At 40.0% G+C, this 20927-nt stretch overlaps 1 protein-coding gene across 2 annotated transcripts in view; it reads right to left on the bottom strand.

Annotated features, from left to right (window-relative positions):
• Nucleotides 1–6667: 6667 nt before the first annotated feature.
• The window catches only part of LOC107671311 (cyclic AMP-dependent transcription factor ATF-2-like), a 31887-nt gene continuing 17627 nt past the window's right edge, over nt 6668–20927 (bottom strand). For both annotated transcript variants that reach the window (XM_016464201.1, XM_016464202.1), the window contains exons 10-12: nt 16850–17056; nt 14530–14635; nt 6668–8448 (exon numbers count right to left, since the gene is read on the bottom strand). In XM_016464201.1, the coding sequence (XP_016319687.1) occupies nt 8222–8448; nt 14530–14635; nt 16850–17056 (540 nt within the window). In that variant the 3' untranslated portion in view covers nt 6668–8221. The remainder of the gene's footprint in view (nt 8449–14529; nt 14636–16849; nt 17057–20927) is intronic.

Raw genomic sequence — 20927 nt, 5'->3', positions numbered from 1 at the left:
CATGGAAACCCCCTCAGTATGACTAGATGATGCTGAGACACGTCTAACACTTCAGGTGTAAAGCATTCATGCTCACGTGACGTGTGTGTATAAATGCAAGCTTTTAACTCTGTTCAAAGGCGTACTTAGTATTCATAAATTCTGTAAGTAATTTTCATAAATGAATAGTTTTAAGAAGTTTGTCATTGCTGATTTTCCTTTGCATTATCAACTCAGATCACTTCATTGTGACTGATACGTGCAGTTGCTAATCAAAATCTTGTGTGGTCTAATATTTCTATATAGAGAGAACAGTTAAATGTATTTTCAAAGAAGAAGATATTGGGTGGTGTAATGTGGTATCCATGCAGATTTCCCGGTTCAAATCCAAAGCATGCGATTGGATTTGATTCTGATTTTGATTCTATTCCCATTTATTTGGACAGTATAATGCCCATTATGATTAGTCAAGTCAAGTCTGCTTTATTGTCAATTCTTCCACATGTACAGCACATACACACAGAGAATTGAAATTGCGTTACTCTCAGACCCTTGGTGCATACAGATAACACTAACAGTAGAATACATGAAGTAGAATATATAGTAGCTTCTATAAAGAAATTCTCTCTCATTTATGGGCCTACAGAGAACCACATTTAAACACTATCTGAGCCCAAACTGTGCAGTTCAAAACCAACTGAAGTAAACATTATATTGCAATTCTTGTGGAAAACTGTGAAATGTGTAAAATGTATAATATATTATAATTTGACAGATTCAGTGCGATCGTTTAGTGAAGTCTTTTTATGAATGATTAATTGAAATTGTTGTGATATGAGTTATTTATTTCTTGAATGGGTCTGCACTGGCTCTGCTGTATGTTTTTGATCCACTAAAAATGATTGAAAGAGTAATTTGTTTGTGTATTGGACTATACACTGTATTATATATATAAATCTTTTCACATTCATTTTGGACTGCAAATTTGTGTAAAATATGACTTCTTTTATTGTGTTTTATATTCACTTAACCCAACCTCATGAGAAATTTAACTATTTACAAACAGTGCAAGTTGGTGATTTCGTATGAATTTGTACACTCTAAAAAATGCTAAGTTAAAAAGGGACAAACCCAGCTATTGGGTTGTTTTGACCCAGCGGTTGGGTTGTTTTGACCCAGCTGTTGGGTTGTTTTGAACCCAACCGCTGGGTCAAAACAACCCAATAGCTGGGTCAAAGCAACCCAACCGCTGGGTCAAAGCAACCCAACCGCTGGGTCAAAGCAACCCAACCGCTGGGTCAAAGCAACCCAACCGCTGGGTCAAAGCAACCCAACCGCTGGGTCAAAGCAACCCAACCGCTGGGTCAAAGCAACCCAACCGCTGGGTCAAAGCAACCCAACCGCTGGGTCAAAGCAACCCAACCGCTGGGTCAAAGCAACCCAACCGCTGGGTCAAAGCAACCCAACCGCTGGGTCAAAGCAACCCAACCGCTGGGTCAAAGCAACCCAACCGCTGGGTCAAAGCAACCCAACCGCTGGGTCAAAGCAACCCAACCGCTGGGTCAAAGCAACCCAACCGCTGGGTCAAAGCAACCCAACCGCTGGGTCAAAGCAACCCAACCGCTGGGTCAAAGCAACCCAACCGCTGGGTCAAAACAACCCAACCGCTGGGTCAAAACAACCCAATACAACCAGTTTGCAGAAACATAAAATAGATATAGGCCTACAAATTGACATGAGAGTGTGTTGCATTCAGCAGTTAAAAAGTAGTGTAAGAAACACCAGTATAGATGAATTGCAAATACAAACAATGTACAAAAGCTGTCACTGGGGAAACACTGTTTCAAAAGGTACACTTTTGTACCTTTTTACCTCTAAAAGGTGCATATAGTACCTAAAATGCACATTTTAGCACGTAAATAGTACCTTTTGAAAGGGTACAGCCCCAGTGACAGCTTTGAACTTTTTTTTTTCTTTCTAAAATGTACTTAAATAAATGCAGATATATATGTGAATTTTGAGGTAGGCTATAGATGTTATAGTGCTGCAAAATGGTTAAAGCATGCCAAAGCAGCATGCAAATATTTATTCCATTCATTCATATTTTGCACTTATGCACAGATGTGCAAGAGTAAGAGCAGTCTTATAGTACATGTCTCAGTATGTCTTCCCCAAATAATATCATGAAACAATATCATTATATAATTGCAATGATTTGTCTGTTTAGTTGGCCATGGGATCCCAAAGCCACCTTTGAAGCTCTGCTTAAGCTTGTACCTTGCATTGGTTGAAAGTAAAACAAACTCTCCAATATGTTCCCCAGATGGTCGTGTCGCCCTGAACTGACAAAAGTTTAAGTGAGTACACACGCTAACAGGAAGCTCACACAATAGCCCAGCGGTTATGCTCAGAGGACACACAGTACATTTATTGTTCAGCTCTCATTTCCTGCTGTTTAATGAAAGTAAATATCAAACTAGCTCTTAAGACACATTCTTAACATGGTGACTATGTTTATTCAACTGGCCCTGGGTTTGACCCGTATAACCATGACTGGAAAGCTGGGAGTCTCATCAAACTGAAGATGCTCTCATCCAGAAACACTGAAAGGTCAGTACATTCACACTCTGTTTAGTCCATCTCAGTCTCGTCAGGCTAAAGTTCACGGTTGAAAAAACAAGATGAAGATGAGTGAGCAATAAGTGAACACACTCAGTGAGGCTGTTCATAAAACTATACAGCGATCAAACAGCAGGGGTATAGGGTTAGATCTCTGCCACAATTCTGCACGCGAAAGATCATATTTTGAGCGCACAAAAGTGCATTTTGCACGCGTGCGATCTGAGTTTTGTGGAGAAAATGTTCGTTTCGCACTTTTACATAAAAACATTAGGCTATAGCTTATATTTATTTAGTACATTTTTAAATTAATGTAAAAACTAAAATGAATTGTAAAACTGAAAGTATTTTTTTAAAATTGTGTTCAGCATGGTGGGCCGCATTTGAATTCATGACGGGCCGCGGGTTGAGAACCACTGCTCTAAGCAGCGCTGCTTCAAGTCGAACACATCTAAGCAGTCTTCAGAGGAAGCTGGCACGCTACAGTGTTGCCAAGTCCGCGGTTTGGGGAACCCCTCCAAAAAAAAACCGGTGGACCCCCCTCGAAACGCGCGCGATCTGAGTTTTGTGGAGAAAATGTTCGTTTCGCAAAGAATAAAGTATTTAGAGCGCACAAATCAATTTTGCATTTAAAATACATTTTTGGATGTCTGCAGACCTTCTCTTTTGCTCGTGCAAGGTTTCACTAGCTTGCTCCCTTGATGCCCGCCCTCAGTGCTCTCTAAATGCCAACAGCTCACTTGCTCAACACATCCCAGCGTTACAATATGCCATAATTCCAGCCAATCAGAGACGAGGCTGCTAAATTCTGATTGGCTGCTGAAAGGAGTGAAATTATTTCCTTATGAAATTCTTTGTAAAGCCAAAATAAATTATTTCCTTATGAAATTAATTCCTTGTGAAGCCAAACACTCAGGGACTCTCGCAATGATTTTATCAGATAACAACCCAGCGTTACAATATGCCATAATTCCAGCCAATCAGAGACGAGGCTACTAAATTCTGATTGGCTGCTGAAAGGAGTGAAATTATTTCCTTATGAAATTAATTCTTTGTAAAGCCAAAATAAATTATTTCCTTATGAAATTAATTCCTTGTGAAGCCAAACACTCAGGGACTCTCGCAATGATTTTATCAGATAGGAAGATCTGGAAGAAAGACCATTTGCTCTTCGGTTCCTTCACCCATCCTCCCCCCCTGGGCACATGGTCCAGGTCACTAAAAGTTGACAGAGAAATGCCAAGAACTCAAGTTGCTAAAACATTTACTATATCTTCAGGATTCATGATCGTAAACTTTTCATGTTTGGTATCATTTTAAAGGTCTTTGTGCGATTGGTAAATTGGTTTCAATTTCACAGTAGTAATTTATATTATGAGAAAGATTTAAAACTTTTGTAGAATTGTATTCTGCTGAGGAAGGGGTGTGTCCCCCTTTAGGGGTCTGTGAGAATGTTTAAAGGTATTAGCTAACTTATTACACCCTCTGACTAACATCAGACTGGCTAGTTTGCGTGCGTGAGTTTACCGCAAACCCGGGGCGCGTATCTCTGAGCGGCATTGGGTCCCTGATGAACGAATAATTGAAAGTATGGGATTTACAGAATACTCAAATATCTAAATTAATAAACAATCGATATCTGTGATCAGCTTTTGATTAGAAATATTGCCTAAATTTAATGATCACGTGAAATTGGAGTCAGATTGAAAACGGAGCTAGACAAAATTGAAACTAAGTCCTGATAAATTCAGAAGCGCAAGTAAAAGACCGAATACGCATTAAACCTTTGACCAGGCCGCAAGATTCCGCTTTTTGGGCTGGCGGGTGGATCCTTACACTGCCTTGACAACCAATCACAACATTCCTTGCATTGCTGATGACAGCGGAAGAGGGAAAATACAGTGCATACATAATTATTATATGCAAGTTGATATTCTGATTATATTTTTTCCAAGCACATTTTACCAATTCCAAACGACATCAATCTTAATATACAGATAAAATCTCGAGATGGACTAAAAATGAACTCCCAAAACTTACTGCCAGATTCTGGAAGATACATTTTTCAAACAGTGGTACAAGAGGATGTGGTGCTGGTTCTTCAAGAGTCACTCTCAACTTATCGGTCTACAAAGTCTCTCTATATAAAAAAATCAGTCAAGCATTCAAGTATTTTACTACACTTCAGTATGTGATTCTTATTAAGTAGGGGTAATTTTTTAGGATTCTATACTTAACCTAAGTCTCTGAGAACCTGACACCTTGTACTTCTGGAGACTCCAGGTAGATTGCAGTTCTTCTCCACATGTTTTTGACTGACCCTGCTGACCCACTGAGCATTTTGCTGTCCAATGGTTATGCATTAATGTTTTTAATTTCTAGTACTGTATTAGTTTTGAATATTTCTCATGGGCATTTAATAATTTTTGACTTTCAGTCTGAGTTAAATCTCTTTTTTTGGAGATTTAATCTCCAAAAGAGATATAATCTCTTTTTTTTGGCTCATTTTATCTGTAAAAGAAAATCTGCTTAATAATTATGTACACCTGAATATGACATTTTTCACTTCCAGCCTTCATGAATAATTATATATCAATTATAAATGATTAAATACAAGATTAATAGTAGTTATTAAGATTTATGTCGTTTGGAATTGATAAAATGTGCTTGGAAAAAATATGATCATAATATCAACTTGCACAATAATTATGCATGCACTGTATTTTTCCTCTTCTGCTTCTATAGGCAATGCAAGGAATGTTGTGATTGGTTGTCAAGGCAGCCAATCAGAATTTAGCAGCCTCGTCTCTGATTGGCTGTAATTATGGCATATTGTAACGCTGGGTTGTGTTGAGCAAGCCAGCCGTTGGCATTTAGAGAGCACTGAGGGCGGGCATCAGGTGAGCAAGCTAGTGAAACGTTGCACGCACAAAAGAGAAGGTCTGCACAAATCCAAAAACTTATTTTAAATGCAAAATTGATTTTCGTGCACTAAATACATTCTTCTTTGCGAGACAAACATTTTCTCCACAAAACTCAGTTTGCGCATGTGCAAAGCGCACTTTTGAATTGTGGAATTCTGTGCAATTGCAAAATTGTGGCAGAGATAAAATCCCATACGGGGGAGCTGCACCACTCCTGAGTACGGATGTCTGACTCGACGAATCGTTCATTTGAATCGGTTCATTTAAACGATTCAGTTCACAAATCACCTTGCTGCTTAACCACATTATATAAACCACACCAATTCTATATATTATCGAATCCTGTAACACTAATTAAAATTTTTGTATTTTTAAATTGCACTTCATAAAAACTTCTGGGAACATACAGGCGAATACTCGAAAGAAACGTCTGAATAAATTATTAGCAAATCGCACAGCCAAATGATAGAGCAACGAATCTAACAAGAGCTAACTTGAGTTTAAAACAAAGCTCAGACATGAAATGTGTATTTTTAGTCATTCAAACATAACAAGCATTGATATAAATGTTTAGTCTGTTGGTTGGTTGCTGGTAAACCGGTTTACCAACCCAACTTCAGTACATGCTGAACTAATTGCTGATAAATGCATGTGTTCTCCTTACAGATTTTAATTTGACTTCACTATATTTTTGGTTGGTGCTTACACTGTAAGTATGCCAAGTAAATTTGTTTAATTTATGAATCGTAAAGCCAGCACTTTGCATATCTTGCCAGCATTGTTGTAACTTTCTGTTTTTACACCCGTTATGATTTGTTTTCTTCTTATTTACTGTATTTTGAAGAATGAGAAAATCAGGCTGCTATTTGGATTAGGGATCATCACGATCACAGGGATGATATTCATTTTCCAAATGAATAACAGTTTGCCCACAAAAACGTACCAGCAAATCAACAGCTACAACAGTATATCCAAATGTTTAGGCAAAGCTGTGACAAAACGTAGAGCTGAATTTTCCAGGATTCTGCACTAGATGGCAGAGTTTACAAGGCAAAATACAATTCAAATAAAACAAATACAAGACAATAGAGCGAAAAAAAAACAGAGTTTCATTCAATGACACAATCTACAGAATGACTGATGCTTTAAATAGCTATTAAAAGATTTATTACAACTTTATTATAATTTATACATACCTTTCACAAGCTACAAGTTGACCGCCTACACAATAATTATCACACCCTTTTTTCCAAAGTGGACCTAGTAAATAAGAACAAAACCCCCCCATTGTAAAGCTGCCATTTCCCGGCTGAAAATCTAAGAGTAACAAGATGTTCAACTGCAACAGAGACATGGTTGAAACACTGGTCCAGTTCTCTTAGAGAATTCAGTCATGCAGGTCAAGCACAGAACGACCGTCATACAAATTTACCTTTGAAACCAAAATCAAGTTGACTTAAAAGCAGAACAAAATGCAGCAAAGTCTTGTAGAACTACACAGTAGTAAGCCAATAGATTTAAAGAGAGAAGAGGATGATAATGAAAGACTTCATCTATTTTTCTTACTTAGTAATCGTCACTAAGCATAACTTCATAATAGAACTTAAAAGACAGTAGTTTTATATCTGTCATTGTTTGTTTTGAAGAGCAGCTCCAGTTCCTTTTCAGTTTTGTCGAGTTTTATGCTAAAGACAGAATTGCTGAAGACGGTTCGGAAAGCCTTATTTAAAGGTTTGTTCAGGTGATTTTTTTTTGTCGTCATGATCCTAAGACAAACATAGTACCAGTAGAGATCACATACAATGATTTCATCATAATGGCATATACAATGCTTCCTTAATTACACTGTAATCAGAAAGACAACCAAAGCGAATGAACTAATGAACTTTTCTCAATGTTTCTAAGAGTCAGACACCACAAATACAAAGTCAGCCACTTTGCAAGTAAGCGGAAAAAAATCACTTCATTCAAAATAAGTCCATGAAAAGCTCTCAGGCAAGTCTATTTCACTAATTCACCTAAAACTTCACTGTAAGTAAATTGTAAAATAAATGTGTTATTGTGATTTCAATAACCTGTAAATGGCACATACAGAAGTAAGCATTTGAATAGCCGGCATGGTGACTACAATCACTGCCCAATCAACAATCATTCATGTCAGAAAATCTTCCTTAAACATGCCAAGAACCATATGAAACATTCACACAACAACACGTCACTATTTCTAGAAGACCGACGATCAGATATGTTTTAACGCTACTGCTTGTGTCAAACAATGATCGCTTATAAAAAAAACAAACAAACAATAAAAACCCTTTCACTACCTTCATGTGCAAAATATAAACCGCATATAAATTAGAAAGTGGCCAATTCTTCCATCTTCAAGCCTCTGATAGTGCTTCAGTAAGTCCGTTTCCTCTCACTATGAATCCGGATACATTTGGACACATCGTCTCAATCCTTCCTTAACTCGATAAAAACACCACAAATGGAAAAACCATAAAACAATCAGTACACTTTCTGCATAACCTCCCAAGTGCCTTCCCTGACTACTGTACTCTTTGTAGAAATGCGCTGGATTGAAAAGAGCTCAAATGAAAACAGAGGGGAGACAAGACCGGAGTGTTCCAGGGAACATCTCTCATCGCCCTCATTTCAACATGGCTGCCAGGAATCAAAGCGACCAATCAGAGGCCTGATCAGCTTCCTGAAGACTGGGTGTGAGAGGAAGAAGCACCGCCCATGTGCGAGTCGTCTTCCTCCTCTGTGCTGTGGTCTGCGGCGGGCCCCAGAGCGGGGCCGGATGCGAGGGCCGCTGTGGAGGAGCTGACGCCGTTGGATGTGCTGATGGAGCTGTGCTGGATGGCCTCGTTCTGTGGGCTGCTGGGAACAGACATCTCCCCACAGCTGTCCTCCTTATCCAGCTCTGAAACACACAGCCACAGACAACTCTTAACTGCTTTCACACACATTGCATTTAATTGTTGTCTAAATTACTGTCGGTTAAATCTGGGGAAAAAAAAAAATCAAATGACCATGGATGTGTTTAAAATAGCAATATAATATATGGAATACCCAGATGACCAAATATATGTGTCAAATATATTTGTATTGAAATGTTCAATACACAACCAGAGCACACCATGTGCGACAAGTGCTTGACTTGACCTTCCAGTATGAAGAATAAACCAGAAGTCATAAAGAAAAGAAATAAATACAACTATTTAAAAAGTTATTAAAAGTAAAAATAAAAATATAAATAAATAAATAAATATTTGGAATAATTACAATTTTGTTTTTGTTTTTGAAAGAAGTCTCTTATGCTCACCAAGGCTGTATTTATTTGATCAAAAATACACTAAAATGTAAAAAAAATAATTACATTTTAAATATTAAATGTACGAGACCAAATGCAACTTCAGCAGGTCTCAACCAGAGCCATTGAGAAACAAAGAGTTGCGACACTCCCATAGGCTTCCATAGGAACTGAGGAATGCGGAAGTAAAGCGTGTCATTGAGCAGCCAATAGTTCCAAACAACCAATAGTTCCTGTATTGAAGCCCATTCATTTCAGTGCTTCTCAAGCACACTCGCCAGAAAGTTGAGGAAATTACAGCAGTTTTTGGCATTTTAACGCATTAGTTTACCTTTCGGAAATCTGCCCAGTAGTTGTATTTTATGAAACGCGTTATAGTTAATGTTTCGTTTTAGATAATAGGCAGTTATGCTATATTTGCAGTTAGATAACGTGAGGAACACCTTAATAGCGATCACAACCAGATGCTAGTTGTCATATTTTTAAGTTTTTAGTCTTTCTGCAATCTTTCTCTCCCTGTAGGAAGTTGAGTGAGTTTCAGTGAAGACTGCCCATTAGAGGAATACAAGAAAGAGTTTCCCTGAATGCAGTTTGTTTGCCTTGTGTTTTTTTTTTTTTTAAACGTTATTTTCATTTTTTTATTGGGTTAAATCCCGTATTTGCTGGCCTTTTTTAACATTCACTTATATTGTCTTCTTACATAAATGTCATAAAATAATACTGGGATGGGAGTAATTAATCTTTTTAAATTCAACATTAAAAAAAGCAAAACTTATAAACATTAGGCCTCATTCATGAAACATGAGCAGAACAAATTTTTTTGTAAATCTTTCATAAAGCTGTTCTGACGTCAATTTTCGGATTCATGAAAGTGTTCGTATTTTCAAAATGTTGGTTGGTACGAAAGAAATTTACACCTGCTCCCTGCCATGTGTAAATGGTGCGTAAAACATTCTGTGTTCTTTTTGGCAAACTGATGACACTGAATTTTGATGCACTGCCATCATAATATTTTACAAGTTCGTTTGCTCTGATTTTGTTTTTGTTTTTTTGTAGCTGGGAGTTGATAAACTGTTTAGCTTTGGGTAAAACGCAGCGCTTGTCACTGTCACTTTTTACCCAGCCGTCCAATCAATGGAGGAGGGGCGGGACAAATACGAGGCTACACCGACCAATCATCCTACTTGTACAACAATTGAACGACAATAGAGAAGTTAACATTGCTGGTTACTGCATTTTTATATTCAGTAATAATATTCTTCAAAATGAGATACCAGTAATGCGTTACTGCCGTGGATATTCCAAATGATAGCAATCAAAGCGTCTCAGCTGGAAAAACGCTGTGCCACCAAAGCGTTCTCCAGCACCACCAGCTGGTCGTTTTCAGAAGAGCATCTGCCATTTTTCAGCTGGCTAAAAACACTTTGGTGGACACACTTTATTGAATATTTATTGTTAGGCATATGGCCTATTAATCTTTTCGAAGCGTTTGTGAATCCGGAGGAGAGTTTTCGGGAAGGTCCGTTTTACGCGCAAATTACTCAGAATTTATTCCTATATTTACGAATGTTTCATGAATGAGGCCCATTGAGTGTTTGATAATGTCTAAATATACAATGCAAAACATAAAATAAATAAATAAATAAGCTATTATGACCGTTAAAACTCTTTACAGCAACTAGAGTAGAGCTAAATCTATGTAGGCTATATTTATTAATCAGCCATACGGGCATCTAGTGGTTAAACCATGGCATTACATAGGAATATTATTTTTCTGGCCACCAAAACGTCTCTAATTTGCCTCTGCATTGGAATTTAAAAACATTTTCTCTATTTTAACCCTAAATACTACGCTAATTGTAATATAAATAATAACAAAAAAAAAAAATTTTTTTTAGAAAAAAATATTAATGCCGTCTCTTCATCACTCCCCAGAATAAAATGCGATTGTAAAACGCAGACAGCGTAGTTATCAATACACAATCAATGCACATGATGTGTTAATAATCACTAGAAATTGCTGCAAATATAGTGAAACTGCTGTCTATCCTATTTAAACCCATTCAAATATATTGACAGCGCGGAGTTGTTTGGAACTATTGAGAGCTACATGAACCTCGTGACCGCGTGGCGGCGAGATCAAAGTGTGTCGCAACTACTGATCTATACATAATACATATATCTCTATTATAGATCAGTGGTCGCAACTCTGTTTCTCGACGGCTCTAGTCTCAACATAGTAAACAAAACAAGCGTTTCCTTGCAACGACAACTGCTAAACACTAATGAGACAAGAAATAAAATTAAATAAACTTACGATCTGCTTTTAACTTCCGCTGATTGACTGCTTTTCTCAAAAGAGTATTTCTTTACACTGTCTTTTGCTAGCGCTTAAACACACTTTACTGTTTATCACAACAAAGGGCTAAGCAAGCGCATGACACTGACAAGGTATGCGATACAGTACAAGACCAAACGCTACCTCAGCACGTCTCAACACAGTAAACAAAACAAGCGTTTTGTTTTAGTTTAAAAACTAAGCGTTTTAGTTATTGCGATTATATTTTTATTGTGAATTAGCGATGAGGAAATTTGTCACTCAGGATCTGTAGCGCTTGTTCTGATCTTTAACGTTAGATCTTCACAAGCCCCCTGAAAGTATGGCACCATCTCTGTTTCAGCCTCACCTGACCCGTAATCACCATGTGACTGATGACTCTTGAGTTGTAGTGTTGACATCTACCGTCAGGAACTAACTGTCTATGCTAACGAGCGATGGTGTGGCGGGAGAAAGCTACATTCTGACCCCGCGAACATCTAAAGTTCTTTCGCAGCAGATGAGTTGCTGGCATGATTGCGATTAAAGACTTTCCCAGTCCAATGCTTTGTCTTTTATTAATCCCTGCGCTTGCTTTGTAACCTTTAATTAAAGTTACAATGTCATTTTAAACCAACATCATCAGGCTATATTAGAGGCTGTAGCGTGTGGCCAGACTCGCGCACCCCTCCCCACGATCCCCTCTCTTTCCTGCCAACTACTGCAGCGACAGATAATTACTGCACCTGATTTTAATGATACACACACAGGAGAGCGGCAGAGATGTGCGGTCCAAATGCCACCAGCTGTTCTGCAGTTGCATTGAATTAATTGGCTCCTGATGAGGAAGGGAATGAAAAAAGGCTCGCTCTCGCTCTAACTTGCATAGAAATGCAGACTACCATGATAATTAATATAGCTAATGAAGCAAGCACCGCTGAAATGGCACTTGGTAATTAATGCGAGGGTATCTGATTGTGTGCGCGCTTCTGATCTGGTGTCTTGAATTGACTGGGCTTCAGTCTGGTGACTTGCAACACATGGGGTTACAAATATCCTCGCTGTTCCATGCATGTAAGGTCGAACTCGGAAATCAGAACTGGTTTTTCTCCTCTCTTCGGCTCCATGCTCAGGCATCTGTAATTACTCCTAATGGTATTAAGCAGGAAAGGGGGTGATATATTATCATACACAGCCTTACATGCTCTGGAGACCGCTCTCCGCTCACCTCCTCTCGGATCATCTCCACTGTGAGCAGATGGGGCTTGTGCAATGCCAAACGGAGGCACGGCCTGCCCTGTTTGCAGGGCAGCCTGGGTAATTTTCCCCCACCTGCTACCAGGGCAGAGAGATTAAGGCCAGAAACATACTTTACTTAAGTATGCAATCACAAATGAAAACGCTTTGCCAAGCGGGATCTCGTCGGCCATATTTTACACCTGTCCCAACCAGGTACAATGCGATTTTCATATATTTCAGGCCTAACAGACTGTAATGAAGCAAACAAGACGGGAGCGTTCAGGTGACCGAATGAAACCTGCACTGACGTCTGCACTTTTTCACCGTATTAAGACCGTTCTTTGACAAGTGATGACCATCTGCTGCTTCTCTGTCCTGCGATGAATGTGGCACAAACTGGCATTGTTTGCAAAGACGGAACGATGCTCTTCTGCGAGTCTCATTTGCACAGGTGACTAATATATGACCCCTCGCAGTGTTCGGTGACATTGGCAGCATAAACAGGATTGAGGAATGGGTTCGATCATCTCCGTACCCTCCTCTACCTCTCCAAGACCGACCAAATGAATCGCACCCTGACAACACCATCTCACCCGACAAGCATCCTGCTCATAATATGCATGAGACCTGTCAGTCAAGGTGCTTAACAATGCCGGCGCATAATGAACTGCACGGCTGCAGCGGCGCATCCCAGTTGCGAAACGGCACTTCTGTCAGGCTCTCCGCTATAATACACTCATTTTGGAAGCAATCATTGTCAATACAAGTCAGCCTTGGGTTACAAATTGAGCCAAACGCAGACACACGCACACACAAAGCCAGCAACGTATCGGACACGGTGTGAAATCCAAGCGTTGGAAGTTATGCACAAAAAGTGCTTACACACCAGCAGAGCGGCGTGGGCAACAGTTAAGTTTTAGTGTCATGGAAATACTGCCGGCAGTCGTGCACATGCAATCGCTCCCACAACCGCTTCTCCATCCCTGTGACAACAGCTAATTGATATGAAGTGGCTGCATATGGCAGACGAGCCGCAGATCTGCACGTCTCACAAGGTGTCATTAAAGCGTAACGGCCAAAGACGTGCGTGTAACAAAAGCAGCCCTCGGTTTCTGAATGCCTCTTTATCACTCATCTTAAAGAGGACAGCGCCACATACAGCGGGGATCATTTTGTTAGCCAACATCGCTGTTGGGCAAATATTTGAGTCCTCGGCGTTCTGCGGTAATAATAAGACAAGATGAATCTGTGTTATTTCACACTCAGGGGTAGTTCACATTCCACTTCACATTTCATCAAAAACCTAACTCATTAGGAATAACACTCACCTGTTATAGTCAAAAACAAACTCAACAAATTTGGGAAAAAAAAACAAACCAACAAATGGTAATGTAGCAAAACCATGGTTAATTTGTGGTTACCGTGGTTTAACCATATACTATATAATATATTCTACACCATGTTTTTTTTTCTTTTAATAGCAAAATTTTGACAGCTTATTTAAGCTAGTAATATCCAAAAAATAAACAAAAATCTCACCTTTCAGAGCAGACATTGATAAGCATGTCCCAGCCAGGTTCGTCACTTGTTGCGGATCCATTTAACATTTCCTATGTGGTCTGTGTGTATTTGCAGCGCGTTTCTGTATTTGGTTGTGTTGTGAGTATTCGCAGCGCATGTGTTGTCAAACTGAATATGTTTTCTTTCGCTGGTGTTTTTTCTATCGCATGTATTTTTTTTCATTTGCAGTGCGTTGAGCTCTCTCGGCCACCGTAGAATAGGGTTGGAAAACACTGCCCTAGTATCCTAGTAGTCAAGTCAAGTCACCTTTATTTGTATAATGCTTTATACAATACTGGTTGTGTCAAGGTAGCTTTACAGTGTCCAACAGGAAAATAGTTTGTCAATAATGCAAGAGGACAATAACAAACAGTCAATTTTTCAGTTAGTGGTCCATTTACACATTTTCATTAGTAAATGAATCATGTTGATTCAGTAACTGGTTTGACTCAGTTCAGTGAAGGATTCATCAAATTGTTTCAAACCAGAAACGAATGGTTTATTAAAAGTTATTTACTAACGATAGCCTCGTGGACAGTGTGAATGTGCTGTGTTTCGGTGATGAGGTCACTCACGGTGGTATCCTGATTTCTTCTGCAGGAGTGTCACGGGACAGTCTTTATGAGCCAGTAAGAGCTGCTTCAGCTGGGCCACCTCGCTACGCAGAAGAGTCACCTCATTCTGGACAGAGAGGAAGAAGATGAGGAATCAACAGAAAAGGATCATTAGCTCTTCTTCATTTAAGCTTTTTTGGGACACAATTATAGCTGCTTAATGGCAGAGTCCCAGGAGAGAGAAACACAGAGAGAGCGGTCCCCTCCGTCAGCGAAACACTGTCGCCCATTCTGGTGAGATTTCCTCTCGTCTGCCGTTAGGACTCCCATGGGGCTGTGCAGATCTGCATGCACTAAAGACAGGCTGTTTAACAGTGAAGGTGACTTTACAGAGACCGAACGGGCGCGAAAGAAGGGCACAACGCCGCAGATTTAAAAGCTTTCTATGTTCCTCAGAAACATGGCCGACGTTTAATGTAGCAGTCTAAACGCGAGCCAGTTTATTTCAATCCATCTGTTTTATCTTGGCAGTGCTGGTACGGTTTGCAGATTTAAACACAGCTGTTTTAGACACTATGGCAACGTTCACCACAAACTGCCATCTTCCATTACGACCACAAAGTCGGCCTCCCTCCCTCCTTCTCTTCTTTCGGTATTCCACATCACATCAAAATGCACCCAAGACTCCAATATTCAGCCATTCAGTAATGGCGTTCGGAGCTCAGCTTGACCACAGGTTTTTATTATTAGGTACTGGAAAATAACTCATAAGGCTTAGGGGCACCGATATTAAATATCCTAAAATAGGACGCGCACGTTTGCGGTGGACTGGTATGGGTGTTCAACTGCCATGCCGATATCTACAGAGCAGTGTGGCAAATGGCTGATAGATAAATATTTACTGTAATAAATAATAATCAGCCTAGCTTTCTGGAATTTGACTGGTCAACTCTGGTCAGAAATTTTTTATAATGACACATTTGACTTTTGCTCCAGGCAAATTATTACCTGTGCTAAGTGCATGTCTTTCTGTACATGTTTCTTCTCATATAATAAGTAATTTCAAATCAGTGTTTTATGTAGATCAGTGTGTTATACATCAGGTGAGAAGTAGTGTTATAAACAGGATCATGCAGTCGACAAGTATTTATCACAAAATTAACCTTGACAGGGTGACCACAACCCTGACTGACCAAATATCAAAATTTACACCGATTTTGATATTTGAAAGGAAGAAAGAACCATTTAACATGCTCTGGAAGTTAAATATAATTTTGCTACCATGTGTTTTACCATAATTCAAATGTATGCAGTCATGTTATTATGAACTTTCAATGACATGAACATGTAAACTGACATATGGCTTCAGGTATGGTCCACCCTTTGTGCCTTTCAACAAAAAACATCAAACGAAATGTCTAAAATCTGACGAATCTCAACTGTCCCTGGAGCTGTTTTCAGTGAGATGGCGAAGCAGTAAGATCAGGCCTGTTCTGGCCATTAAAGTATTTAATGTTTTCACAGACCGGCTGCATCCATAAAGACAGCACAGTGGGGATGTTTGGCTCGAGTGCTGCTGTGCGCTGGTCGGCAAACCCTGACACCTCGTTAAAAAGCCAGTTAAGGATGATGTTAACGTAATTGAGCATCATTAGTGCTCTACGCTCCGATCAGTTGGGCCAACGGGGCAGAGAGGAACAATTACACCAGCCTATCAGTGCTGATAAATGCACTCGTATTAAACACCTTCTCTCCGATCAAGCTCGCAAAACATTCTGTTCTACACCCAACACCCTTCTTCAGTTCTCCATCTGTTTCATGTTAGTTTATTCCTTCATATAAGCCACACGTTAATCGCACTTGCCCCACCCCGTCGCGAAACCATTGCGCTTTGTTTGAACGGACAAATAAAAAAGACAGCGTGCAAATAAACAGTGGCACATCTCATTAAATTGTCTGGAACGTGCCGGCGCCGAGCCGCACTCTCCGTTATCAGCAGAGACAACGGTTACGTGAACTGTTTCGAACTTGTCAGTGTCGGATCCTAATTGCCTGCTACAAAACGGGGGTTGAGAAAGAGACGGCTTTCCCTCAGAGAGTTCCAGGGCAGCTCACAAACGCTCCGACAGAACAGACGACACGCTTGTGTGCCGATGACATCTGGAGGAAACGTCTTTATTGACAGGGCCATATCGATGCAGGAGACTCCAACAATCATGCCGTGGCTGTCATGCAAACACACTTCTTAATTTACATTAATGACTTTATCACCATCTTTGTCTGGCTCTCAAATGCACTCGAAGACAGTCTGATGTGTGTGTGTGTGTAGCCGTCCGTTCACCTGTAGCTGTCCGTTCATGCTGCTCAAGTCTTCTGCTTTTTTCTCCAGATTCTGCACCCAGACTTTCCTCTTTTGCCTGCAGCGAGACGCAGCGGCTCTGTTTCTTTCCAGAAACTTCCGTCTCTTCTCGTCTGGGTCCTCGCTGGTGGTTCTCCGCCGCCGCCCACCTGTGCTGGCTGTGTGCTGGGCTGGAGGGGCGGGAGACATCTGCACAGGCCGACAACCAAACACAAATCAATTAAGACCTTATTAGATTTAGTATTAGGGCTGCACCCACCAATGGCCCACGAAAACAGAAAACTTACCAGCCATAAATATTTACATGACCACGGAAATGTGTGTTGCATTTGATTAGATGTTTTAAAAATATTAATAATTCTCTTTTTACATTTTTTAATGTTTGACAAAGCAATTGTTGGTAAAACTTCACAATAAGGTAGAATTTGTTAACCTGCATTAGCTATCATGACCTTACAACGAACAACAATTTTTTTTAAAGCATTTATTAGTCTAACTTAATGTTTATTTATAAATACACACTACCATTTAAAAGTTTTTTAAAATAAAATAAAAAATATATATTTCAAATACATTTCTATTCATTAAAGACTTCTGAAAAAGGTATCATGGTTTTTACAAAAAATATTAAGTAGCACAATTGTTTTCAACTTTAATAATAATACAAAACTGCACATCAGCATTTTAGAATGATTTCTGAAGGATCATTCGATTTAAAATAAAGTGTTATAGTAAATCGTAATAATATTTGAAAATACATCTGTAATAATACAGTGGGGAAAATATTTATTTGATCTCCTGCTGATATTGAAAGTTTGCCCACTTACAAAGAAATGAAGGGTCTGTAATTTTTATGGTAGATTTATTTTAACGGATAGAGACAGAATATTAACCAAACAATCCAGAAAAAACACATTATATAAAGGTTAGAAATTGATTTGCATTTCAGTGAGTGAAATAAGTATTTGATCCCCTACCAACCAGAAAGAATTCTGGCTCCCACAGATTGGTTATGTGCCCATGTGGAACACAGATTAGTCCTGCCACTTTAAGGCTACATCCACACGAAGCCTTAGCTTTCCCTATCCGATCTTTTTTTCCCCCTCGTCTCAAGAAATATCTGCGTCCACACGAAACCACAAAACCGTCACAAAACGATGTAGTATACATGCCAGAACAGTATGTGGCGCTGTAATTCTGCCACAGAGATACACTAAAAACGGAGGAGAAGACTTGTACTATGCGCATAAACCTTGCACGCGGTATACAAACGAACATGGAACAATACATTTATTAATCTGTGTTAATGTTAGTTAATAAAAAGACAATCGTTCAGTGTTTGTTCATGTTTTTGTTGCTGTTACGTGACGTAGCGGTGTCTGACTAGGGGCGAGACGTGGGCTGATGACATCATCGTTTCAGAAAATATACGGATTCGCTGTCCACACGAAAACAATTTTTTTTATTTATCCACTCTGGGACCCGGTTTCAAAAAATATCGGTTTCACTCTCCCAAAACGCCGGATCCGTCTGGACGAAACACCTATACGATACAAAATTTATGCGTATACAGCTAAACACGTCTCCGTGTGGACGGGACCTAAGAAGTTACTCCTAATGTCAGCTCGTTACGTGTATAAGACACCTGTCCACACACTCTGAATCTTCCATTCCAACATCTCACACCACCATGGGCAAGACCAAAGAGCTGTCAAAGGATGTCAGAGACAAGATTGTAGATCTGCACAAAGGCTGGAATGGACTACAAGACCATCAGTAAGAAGCTTGGTGAGAAGGAGACAACTGTTGGTGCGATTATTCGGAAATGGAAGAAACACAAAACAACCATAAATCAGCCTTGGTCTGGAGCATAGACTGTAAAAAAAGATGGACAACGCGTCTCCTATTACTTCCACTATAGAAAACTGAAGCCAAAGCATCTCAGTATGGCCGCTGCCATCTTGAGTAAATGACGTCATTTGGAGCCCGAGTCTGCGCAGTAGAGATTCGTTTGGAGCCAGAGTCTACGCAGTAGTGTTGTGAGGTGGAGCCGTGGTATCAAACTCCCGCCCAAACTCCCGCAGACCCAATCAACCATAACGACACGTCCCGTTTTTATAGCATCAAATTACTAGCTAAAATCAAACTTATCACAAAAACGAACAATTTAACAAGGCGCACCCGGTCTGGAGCTCCGTGCAAGATCTCGCCTCATGGGGTAAGGATGATCATGAGAAAGGTGAGGAATCAGCCCAGAACTACATGGGAGGAGCTTGTTAATGATCTTAAGGTAGTTGGGACCACAGTCACCAAGCAAACCATTGGTAACACACTACTTTGCAATGGACTGAAATCCTGTAGCGCCCGCAAGGTCCTCCTGCTTAAGAAGGCACATGTACAGGCCCATTTAAAGTTTGCCAAAGAACATCTAAATGATTCAGAGAAGGCTTGGGAGAAAGTGCTGTGGTCAGATGAGACCAAAATTGAGCTCTTTGGCATTAACTCGACTCGCCATGTTTGGAGGGAGAGAAATGCTGACTATGACCCCAAGAACACCATCCCTACAGTCAAGCACAGAGGTGGAAACATTATGCTTTAGGGCTGTTTTTCTGCTAAGGGTACAGGACGACTTCACCACATTGAGGGGCAAATTGACAGGGCCATGTACTGTAAAACCTTGGACGAGAACCTCCTTCCCTCAGCCAGAACACTGAAGATTGCAAACCTGGTGACCAACTACAAAAAACGTCTTACCTCTGTGCTTGCCAACAAGGGTTTCTGCACCAAGTACTAAATCATGTTTTGCTTGGGGAACAAATACTTATTTCACTCACTGAAATGCAAATCCATTTCTAACCTATATATTATGTGTTTTTTTCTGGATTTTTTGGTTGGTATGCTGTCTCTATACGTTAAAATAAACCTACCATAAAATTACAGACCCTTAATTTCCTTGTAAATGGGCAAATTTACAAAATCAGCAGGGGATCAAATAAATATTTTCCCCACTGTATTTCAAAATTGACTGTTTTCACTATATTATACTATACTGGACTTTCTAAGCAACAGACCCCAGAATGTCAGAATGGGAGGTCACACATCATCCACACTCATCTTGAACACTGGCACACCACAGGGGTGTGTCCTCAGCCCTCTCCTCTACTCGCTCTTCACACACGACTGCTCCCCCATCCATTCTACCAACACCATAGTCAAGTTTGCTGATTATCCCACCATAGTAGGACTGATTATGGACAATAATGAGACTGCCTACAAGAAGGAGGTTCAGCATCTGACAGAATAGTGTTCCCTCAATAATCTGGACTTAAACATCTCTACAACCAAGGAACTTCAGAAGATCAAAGCACACTGAGCACTCTTTCCTCTGCATTCATGGAAAGGAGGTAGAGAGGATAGAGAGCTTTAAGTTCCTTGGTGTGCAAATCTCGGCCGACCTCACCTGGTCTGCACACATCTCCCATCAGGTGGGGAAGGCCCAGAAGAGACTCTACTTCCTCAGGAAGCTAAAACATGCTCACCTCCCTCATCACCTGCTGACCAATTTCTATAGGTCAACAACAGAGAGCCTCCTGACCTACTGCATCACGGTGTGGTTCAGCAACTGCACAAAAGAGAACAGGAAGGACCTACAGCGAGTGGTGAAAGCAGCAGAGCGTATCACTGGTACGACACTACCTCCCCCCCTCAAAGACATTTACACTGGCCGTCTTAGAAAGAAAGCCTGCTGTATTATAATGGACACCACTCACCCTGGACATCACCTGTTCTCCCCTCTGCCCTCTGGGAAGAGATACAGAACAATCAAAACAAAGACTAACAGATTAAAAGACAGCTTCTTCCCTCAGGCAGTCAAACGCATAAACCCTCCTTCTACCTCTCCCAAATGACTAGTGCACATCAAACCTGTGTCTCAGGAACTACAAGTGCAATACCATACACTGCATATTTGCACTAAATCATTTTACAAATACTATATACATAACTTTATATATGTTTATACAAATTACTGTTATATTTATTGCACGTATGTATGTACAGT

This window comes from Sinocyclocheilus anshuiensis, unplaced genomic scaffold (genome assembly GCF_001515605.1).
Source record: "Sinocyclocheilus anshuiensis isolate Anshui unplaced genomic scaffold, SAMN03320099.WGS_v1.1 scaffold284, whole genome shotgun sequence".
NCBI classification, from domain to species: Eukaryota; Metazoa; Chordata; class Actinopteri; order Cypriniformes; family Cyprinidae; genus Sinocyclocheilus; species Sinocyclocheilus anshuiensis.
Note: the sequence above shows the minus strand (reverse complement) of the source record. Positions and strands in the feature narration are given on the sequence as shown.